At 35.9% G+C, this 10,061-nt stretch overlaps 1 protein-coding gene across 1 annotated transcript; it reads left to right on the top strand.

Moving 5' to 3' along the window:
* Positions 1-5,611: 5,611 nt before the first annotated feature.
* LOC114363023 (uncharacterized) lies at positions 5,612-7,804 on the top strand. Its single transcript, XM_028318615.1, has 4 exons — positions 5,612-6,058; positions 6,272-6,414; positions 6,727-6,942; positions 7,256-7,804. The coding sequence occupies exons 1-4, from the start codon at positions 6,013-6,015 to the stop codon at positions 7,301-7,303; spliced, it is 453 nt and encodes a 150-aa protein (XP_028174416.1). The 5' UTR covers positions 5,612-6,012; the 3' UTR covers positions 7,304-7,804.
* The last annotated feature ends 2,257 nt before the right edge of the window (positions 7,805-10,061 follow it).

The raw sequence follows: 10,061 nt of genomic DNA, 5'->3' as shown, positions 1-10,061 counted from the left end.
CCGCATTTTCAGGCCCCTATTTGAGAACCTCTGGATAAGACCAGAACACAGAAATTTTCGTCATCTAATAAGCTTTAATCACATACTTAAAATCTAAAATTTCAAGTCTGTAGGTCATTTAGTTTCGATAATGTTTTACAGTTACACCTGTTTAAATGGCATAAAAAATAAACCTTGTGTAAGTAATTTATTACTAATGAATTCGTCTCATTTGCAATTTGTTACAATTAATTTTATTTTTGTCTATTATTATAGACTAATCCCGTTAATAAAGTTTTGGTTGTTAATTTTAATTTACTTCAAAATAATAATCATGTCGCCATCACACAAAATTTTAATTAATATCATCGATATCAGGCCACAAACAACTTCATTATTCAGCCTTCAACAATATCAATTTCAAATTATAACAACTCATAATCTAAATAACTCGCTTAAAATTTTAAATGTGACATTAAGGCTAGGTTGCACCATCTAACATTAACTTTGACAAACGTCAAAACTCTGTCAAACTTCATACAAAAAACCGATTATCGTTAAAGTAACGGTCAAAGTTAGGTGGTGCAACTCAGCCTAAAAGCTTTCACCGTGAAACTATCGGTTTTAATTTTTAATTCAGAGGTCAGAAAAGGACATAGGTCGTTAGCTGTCAAATTTGAACATCAGTATTAATAATAATGGTGGACACGACAGCCACCCGATCCCTTTTTCCGATTCCCGTGGGAATTACAAAATACCTTTAGAAGGGTAGGCTATTTATTACTCCGAATTTGTGGCGGGATAGATAAGCCAGTGATATTTTTGTTGCAGAAAATGATATATTAATCCATCCCAAATTCCCAATATGTTAAAGTTTGTCGTTGAATTAAAGTGTTATGCGAAGTTATTTACTGACCGTTGTTGTTCGATACTGACAATTGAAAAGTTACTTAATAATTTTACCTCCAGTAAAGAATCGATTATTTCGCTTTCGAATTACTATGCTAGTTTCAAATACTTATAAATGTGTTTTCACACAGTTATAGTGAAAAATGTCATCATCATCGTCATCATCATCATCTCAGCCATAGGATGTCCAACGTTCACTGCTGAACATAAGCCTACCCCAATGCTTTCCATGTTGCCCGGTTGGTAGCGGCCTGCGTCCAGCGCTTCCCTGCTACCAAAACTAAATGATAATTTTGAAAGAAATTGATTTTTCGTCTGAGTTGAAAAGAGGTATTATTATTCAGAGTTTAAAACAGATCGGCATAGAGTCGCTATTATGATATTAATTATGACGGCACAGTACCTGAGATTATGGAAGTTTCGTGTACCAGTTCAGGAATTTAAATCAGATTTTTCCCAATTGGCCGCTGAAACGGTGGAGTGTATTAAATTAACGATTTCGGCTGTCATAATCGATTTTAAATAGATATCTGGAGCTCTTTGTTTTTAAAAGGTAATGAAGTTTATTGAAAGACTCTTCTACTAATAAAACCATTGAATTAAGGATAGTTTCGTCATTTGCTCATACCTACTGAAGATACATTCATCAGAATTTGTCAAGCAGTTTATTTAATAGATAACTGCTGACCACGGATGAGCCTATGTGTAACCCTGTTTAAAATAAAAATATAGTTACTTTTACATCTGTTTTTTTGTATGAGAGGTATTCACAATGTCTCTTTGGAATTTTACCGTCAAATAATATTGTACCAAAATTATTTGGTTTCAATTATATTACAACCGTTCCTATCAATACGGCTTACAAAAATACAACTCGTTACTCAACATTTCAATATCGAAATATCGCAAACATTAATTTTATTCAGCCTTATAACGTACTGAAGAAAGGGAATCGAGACCAAAGCAAACATAATGTAGCCCGTGCGTAAAGGAGAGAGCACATAAAGCTGAATATTTGGGTTTTATATGGTTGTGATAAGGTCGAATTTGCAATGAAAATGTATAGTCTGATGTGATGGTGGGCGAAAAATTTTGGGAAGGGAATATTGAAAGGAAGCCTGTCGGAAAATAGGTATTACCTCCGATCCCTCTTATCTGAGGTCCTTACAGGAAAATGTAGTGGCAACCAACGAGAGTGATTTATCTAGGTGCGTCATTAGATACGGAAAAATCGACACATGTTTTATCGAAGGATAAAACGTCGGTATAATGAAGAGTACAGGAAATAATGGATGAAGTAAATTAAGTTACTACAAAAATAAATAAAAAACTTAGTTTGGTAAGATGGAGCAAAATAATGTTGAATTCAATTCAAATTCTTTTTTCTTTCTATTTTTCTGAGGCCCTTTTCAGGGCACTCATCTGAAAATATTCTGAAAGATTCTTTTACACGTAGGTTCGTGAAAGGCCTAGGTAACGCATTAGAAACGACTCTTCTGATCTTTAAATTAAAAGTCAAAAGTGAAAAGTTTTTATAAAAAATAATTTAAAAAATGACAAGAGTATGTAACACCAGTGTAATGAGTGCCTACAAGTATTTCAGCAGTGGGTTTTAGATGCCTGAAAGCAGGTTTTATAAACAAATGTATTTCATTTACAATTACAAAACGCTATTTGCTACGTACAACTTGCTAATTGCTTGTATTGTATCGATGCACAATTCCAATAATGTATTGCTAACTCTATAACTCCCTGGTAGTAACTATTAAGTAGCCTGAAGCTCTGTTTCCCATTTCCAAGTATAATAATAGTAAGTGATATTACTAGAAATAGAAAGAAAACATTATTACTTATGTAAACGACATATGAAACCGCAATAACAAATTAATATGTGACTACGAAAAATTCTTGCAAAAAATGAAGGCCATTACGTATTCTGTGCTTACATAGCCACAATCACATTCCGATAATATGAATGCTTCTATTTCTTTATACAGGCTGTTCCAGATTGTTCTTAATTTGGAACATACATAGATGGTTTAATATTGCATATTATTTTGATCTCAATAAATGAGTTAACAACCTCGATCAATGTACGATTAAGACACCATCCAGTCAACTGGGAGCAGCACGAAATGATCTTTTGGTACATCTGAGAATAGAACTCAGAACCATCCAGTGCCTAATCTACACTAATATTATAAAGAGGAAAGATTAGATTATTCCCAAAAATACTGAACCGATTTGGAAAATTATTTTTACCCAGCTACATTATTTCTGATGAATATAGGCGAAACGAAGTTTGCCAAGTCAGCTAGTCTCTAAATATATTCGTTAAATCTTTAAAATCCCAGATATTTTACGTTATTCAATGTATTAAAAATGTTAGTCTTACTCGTACATAAAAATGTGCACTTGTCAGATTTTTATCACAAATTCTTGTTGATTTACAAATCTGTAACAATTGACGCATCCTGTACATTTGATCGGGGGCGTATCTCTTTATTTTTCCTTGTCCATGATATCCTCCGCTGTTTGTTATGAAAACACGATTCATATTTTGTGTGCAAATACCAATGGAATATTCACCCGCCGTCTACTAGAGTAACGAGCCGATGCTAATAAGCAGAGCAATCATGCTAATACAATATGCTTGTTTTGCTTGTGCCGCAAACGGGAACTGATCGCGAGAGAATGTTCGCTTTGTCGAGGTAGTGAGTTGCTACCTTTTAAATATACGAGGCGAGTAATGGGTTGCTACCTTTTGGATCTAAATCATACGAGGTGGTTTAAAAATAACGTAATTTCAACTCGAATTACTTCTGCGTTACACACATTTATTTTTTGCAAAAAAAATCCTAATGACACCCTGTTTTGTAAAAACTATTTTATGCAATTGATATTTAGGATACGTGTAGAAATTATTAGTGATTGGGTTATATAAATAAGTAATCAGGCCATTAGATACTTATTAGATAACAATTACAGATAGGTATTGAAGTATAAAATTGATTCAACAAAAATAATAAACTAACTTAGTTCAACCACATCCAAGTGTTGTGTAACTTAATAGGATAATGTTTGCATTTCATCGTATCAAAAACATTTATAACGCTATTTTGTAGCACAGTCAAAAGTAATAATTACCATGCTAAAATAGAAAGACATTTATGAATGAGTTTGTTCAGGCACACATGCTTTCAATGAGCACGGTACGATTGCGCGGGACCTATTTAAATCTGCCGCCAACTCCGTCCCGCCAAAACTTACACGGCGAGCGCGCGCGACTACCAGCAGCGCCGCGCTCCACGACGGCAAACGAACGAAAACTATGCAACGCGCTCTCTCGCGTTTGGGCCGGCTTCGCGAGTGCCACGCTTATTGTGTGCTCCAACGGAAATGTGAAATTTGGTGACTTTTCGGAAATGTTTTGTGTGTGAGGCCTCCACAGTACTTTGCTTGAAGTTAGTGACTCAAGTGAACCACCGAAGACACCGGGCGAAGCCCTAACTACCGGCCGGCGGCGTCCTACAGAGTACCTACCAGCAGCGCGGCGGCAGACAAGGTACCTGTTCGATTGTTTCTGTGTTTTGTTGATTGTGTCGTGCCTGGACGACACTGGGGAACTCATAATATTAGGATAAGCTATCGAAGTAGTTAACATAATTTGGTCCATCGATCCGGGATTTTTGAGGTTAAGTAGGTACCTATCGGCCTTTTCTATCGGTAATTTTTCGGTTTTACGTAGTAAGTATACATATTTCGGCGGTTATAAACTAATTTTATTTAGTACGGTACGGTTATCGGTTTATTTTCTTGCTTTCTACGTAATTTATAATTTTTACACGGTGTTGTGAAAAGACTTTGTATTTCAATATGGCGGCCAAAGTTCAAGAAATTAAATTTAAAATTGAATTTGAGTGGTTTACACACACGGTTGATATGATCAAAACAAATGAGTACTCATCGGGGGTTTTAACTGCGCGTATTCGTAAATTGGATGATCATTTTAAGGTTTTATCCAACTCCTATGAGAGTCTGTTGAATGTGTTAGAAGACGAGTCGCAAATTTCCAAATATGGCGAGCAATTTAAAACGGCTACAATTTTTTATAACGAGCTCGAGGCAATTTCACTAAGATTCCCACAAAAGGATGGTTCTCATGTAACCACGGAAAGTAGTTCAGTACATACTAGATTACCAGCAATTGATTTACAAAATTTTGACGGAGATACTTTCGAGTGGTACAGTTTTATTAGCATGTTTAACTCCATAGTATTATCACGAAAAGACCTCTCGAAAACCGAGAAATATCACTACCTATTTACACACGTACATAAAGAACCACGATCTTTAATCCAACATTTATCAATGACTGACGAATCTTTAGATACAGCTCTCGAGATATTAAAAGGTAGATTTGACAATAAAAGAATGTTGATCGATCGTTACCTCGGTCGTTTGATTAATTTACCTACTTTGACAAACCCAAAAAACTTGCGCGTAGGCATTTTGAACCCCGTGCTTGAATGTACTCGGTCACTTAAAAACTTGGGTTTATGTGTCGAAGACTATGTACTTTTATTTATTGTTTTGTCAAAGTTACCTTCCGATATAAAAACTCGATATGAACAATTACACGGCGGCTTACGCAATACATCTATATTAATAATTTCGTCAAGGGGTACGGTAGACTGGATCGAAACCTTATATGAATAACAAAGCATAAAAAAATAACGATTTTGAGTCGACAACATATATCCGCAAAATTCGGATAATGGAGAATTTCGTTAAATTCCGATGGCATTGACAAACAAACCGCTGTCGCCATCTTTAGTAGTTCACCATCCACTCACTATGCGATCAACGCCAAAAGCTGGGTTGTCATCGATCCATAAATAAATGGAAATCAGTGCGTTTCGCGATTTTTATGATAATATACTCTTTGTTATGTGTTTTTTCTTTAAACCTGGTATTGGCCGATTCAACCACAAAAAAAGAATATTAGCCATAACCTTATAAGTTGAAGTTCAAATGTCAATGTCATTTAGTTTCGCACAGTGATAAATTCCAGTGACATGCAATTTTTGTAATGGTAAAATATTTGTAAGAAACTGCAAACAAATGCAAATGTGCAGTCGATGTGTGGAATGCGACAACATTATACTCGGTAAGCGGCTTAAATTTTTTTTTATTTAACCCGAAAAATAATAATAAATGACCACATGCATAGCCTGTGTTGAGTTGTTATCAACATAAATATAGTAACAGACACGATTTTTGCCCCGTTTTTTCTGATAACCGAATAGACTCCTTCATGCGTAAGTTCCACTTGAGCTCGGCTGGTTCTTATTATAAATAATTGTGTAATATATTTTTGCAGATAATTTCAATTATTGCGAGTGTTGTGGCTTAGAAACAATTAGGCAGTTAAGAATAAACAAGGCTCGGGCACTATCAAACCTTTTTCCTAAAAAGCAAAAAGCTGCTTCTGCTGCTTCACAAGATTTATTTGATGACTTTCAGGTAAGTTAATAGTGTAGGTCACTGAGTAAAGTAAAATAATAATAATAATAAATAAACTTTATTTATCTTTCACAGAGGTATAAATAAATAGAGGTGGGAGGATATACCTACATACGTTCACAATACTTATTATTATTTGAATATTTGTCTAAAAATAGAATATATTTCTCTTATTAAACTCAGTTAGCTCAGATGGAGCGCGACAACGGAGAAGTCGAGGATGTAGGTTCAATTCCTGCATGTGGTGTATTTTTTCATCACATCTTATTAAATTTGTTTAATAAGAGTAACACAATATATTTCTCTTTTAAGGTTGATAACGAAGAGTTGGCGCTAATCGAGGATTCATTGATGATTGATGATGCTTCTTCGGACAACAAGAAAAAACAGCTACTGTCAGTCAGCAGTGATGATGCTTCTTCAGACAACAAGGAAAAACAGCTGCTGTCAGTCAGCAGTGATTTTATTTCTTTAGAAGAAGAAGAGAAAGAAAACATATCAAATGGCGGGCAGACCCCCGAAAAAAACGTAAATATTCAAGCAGGTTTATAACAGAATATCAGCCCCCCAGGACTAACCCTATTTATATTTAGCACTTTCAAATAACACCATTCAAGTATCAGTACATTTAGTTGGTTGAATGTGTTTAATGTCAAGCACTTCATTTTTTAGGTGAAAAAATTAAAAATCATTTTAAAAATTGTTGTCATAATGGGAAGGTATACATAGACCCAGACAGTCTTAAAGCCAATTCCAGAAATATTACAAGCATTTTTGAACCAAACAGAACAGATGAAAGTGTTCGACAATATCTTTACACTGAAATTTCGACACATTTCAGATTCATCCATGGACAGTGGCAACCACGAATATCTCAGTTAGCGGCTGATAAAGTAATTGCAAGAATGTATAATTATTCCTTTTCTGATCGGGAACGATATTATCTCCGGCTATTACTTCTTCACGTCAAAGGGCCGACTTGCTTCAGAGATGTTAGAACTTATTAATATGAAAATATTATTTACACATCATTTCGAGAAGCTGCTCAAGCAAAGGGGCTACTTTTTGACGATCAAGAATGGGAAAGATGTTTGGATGAAGCAATTGGTTTCAAACTTCCTCGGTAATTACGACAGCTGTTTGCGTTAATTTGCGTGTTTTGTGAAGTAACTGATCCTAATGCTTTTTGGGAAAAATTTGCATCACATTTTATCGAAAACTTTACAAGATCCCGCCCTGAAATATTATCCAAACAGTTGGCTTTACAAGAAATTGATGAAACATTAAAACTCCACGGAAAGAGACTAACAGATTTCGGACTTCCGGAGCCAGATATTGATGAAAATAGTATTTTCTTATCTGATCCCGTTTCTGACTATTAATAAGAGTTATTTACTTAACCTATATTAACGATTGACTTTGATTGTTTTGTTAATTTGTCTTAGTTTATTTTGAATGTTGATTTAAAATAAAAATAATTTGTGTAAAAACATTTGCAGTTTTTATTTTCCATATTTATTAAACACAACTAACGAAGCTATATGAATCTATATTTAATATTCTTTGAGAACCGATGACTACAGAAACATCTATCTACATGTTGCACCTATAATTGTGTAATATGAGTCAAATTGCACCCGAGCGAAGCCGGGTTTTCATCTAGTATTATCATATTTTCAGAGAATATTCTTCAAATTAGTACATAAATGGCTAAGGTAATGAACATAAAAAATAAACAATCGATTGGGAACCTCCTCGGTTTTTTTAATTTAATTAAAAAGGAGAATCGATTTTTGCACCGTACTTTGATTTGTAAACTAACAATTGGACAATAACTTAGTGAGTCATGTACTCGTAGAGCATTCAAACGAATACATTTCCTTTTACATTGAGACGTGTAAACAGGTGAGTAATCGAGATCGGAAAAAATAAATAATGTGACGACGGTGATTTTCCAATTAGGTGTTTACTGTGTTATTTTGTTGCTCAACAAATGTGATAAAATTTAGAGGCTACAACTATTTAAGAAGTAATATTTGCCATGCCATGCCATGCCTTTGCATGCAGCTTGCATGTGTAATGTATTTATGATTTCTTTTATTTGTCATCTACACAAACTAATATAACGTAATTTAACTATACTTGAATTTGAAGTTTTCACGACCACCGTAAATATGCGACAGTCCATGCACAATGAGTGTGCAACAATGTTACCTCTGTTTTACAAAATATATTATTGATGACGGTAATTTTTTGTACGTCAATTCATTTGTTGAAGTAACCTGCCGGGCTAGGATACGCCACGATTTTACGACAACTGTATGGACTTATCGTGCAAAATCGATAAAATGCCTCGAAAAAGTTTATCGCGGTGCGCATCAAGGCCTACTGATCGAGAATCGATCCTAGTATCCCTGCGTTTTTTTTTTATCCACAACGAGGAAGCTCTTGGCCTGTATCTCACCTGATGGTAAGTGACGATCAGGCAGTTATTGTCACCTTCGTTTCAAAATTATATCGTTTTTTGTACTGGTACCATGACCTAAATCAAACCAGTTATTGACGTCACAAATGCTCGATAAACGAATTTTGTATTCCCGTTTATATTTAAATTACTTTAAGACAAAGTTGCATTATGTATGGCTAGTGTTGACGTCTAACGAGGAAATTATATTCTGAATACAATTGGGTTAAATGCAGGCGCAACGGAGTCCCGGTTATAGTTGTCCAAATTCAGATTCTGTTTTGCATGTCACAAGGGATATGTTACACAGAAGCTAATATGAACGTAGTTCTTGGTTTAAATACAGTGCATCAATGTTCATACGAATACATCCGATCCAAATAGATGGAGCTGGATACTCTGGACGGTTCTGAAAGTTCTATTTATGACTAACCACAGCGTTTCTTCAGCAGGAGTCAGAGAGCGAGGGTCTGATCAGCAACGACGTGGCGCTCACGCAAGAAGACTTCCTGATATGGAGCGTGGAGAGTGCTGATACGCTCGTCACTCCCTTCCTGGAGCTTCTGTTCGAGGTGTGCCACATTGTGCTGGGACTCCGGCCGCAGTGCAAGCACCAGGAGAGGGACATCGGTGAGTTTCTGAGGAGGCTATGCAAGAGGACTCCGGAGTGAGTCAGGTCTTATTGGAGCCCTCCCTTAAAGCGTGGTTCAAGGTCTAAGGCTGGTTTTAAAATCGCGCTGACGCACGCTCATCGTCAACGCTGACAGCCGAAATGTAAAAAAGCATTGTCGACGAGCGATCAGCGTCACTCAGGAACGTTTCCTTCAATTACACACATCTTGGTCGTATGCTGTCAGCGTCGACAATCAGCGAGTGGTCAGCGCAGTTCTAAGACCCGCCTAAGTCCTTAGCCAGGCTGCATACTTAAATATGAGGCGACCGCGGTGCGTTGCGTCAAACAAATGAAACGTGTGCGGGCGCGTGTGTATTCAAAGATTTCATATGTTTGAATACAACGTGCCGCGCTCGCGTGTGCAGCCTGGCCAAAGTGGCCAAGCACTTACTGCTTGGTGTAAGTATTAACTTATGGATTACCATTGCTAAACAGAAACCTATAAAATGTATTGTTTAGTATCCGTATGAATTCAATCCCAACCTCTGACCTCAAGCATAAACATTGTCT

The sequence above is a fragment of the Ostrinia furnacalis genome, unplaced genomic scaffold (genome assembly GCF_004193835.3).
Source record: "Ostrinia furnacalis isolate ACB-3 unplaced genomic scaffold, ASM419383v2 OfSCF6942, whole genome shotgun sequence".
NCBI lineage: Eukaryota > Metazoa > Arthropoda > Insecta > Lepidoptera > Crambidae > Ostrinia > Ostrinia furnacalis.
Note: the sequence above shows the minus strand (reverse complement) of the source record. Positions and strands in the feature narration are given on the sequence as shown.

Excerpts from the sequence above, each read along its gene's own strand:
- LOC114363023 (XM_028318615.1), top strand. The coding sequence starts at position 6,013 with ATGCAAATGTGCAGTCGATGTGTGGAATGCGACAACATTATACTCG. Across the intron at positions 6,415-6,726 it reads ATTTATTTGATGACTTTCAG|GTTGATAACGAAGAGTTGGC; the intron begins GTAAGTTAATAG and ends TTCTCTTTTAAG. Across the intron at positions 6,943-7,255 it reads GGCAGACCCCCGAAAAAAAC|ATTCATCCATGGACAGTGGC; the intron begins GTAAATATTCAA and ends GACACATTTCAG.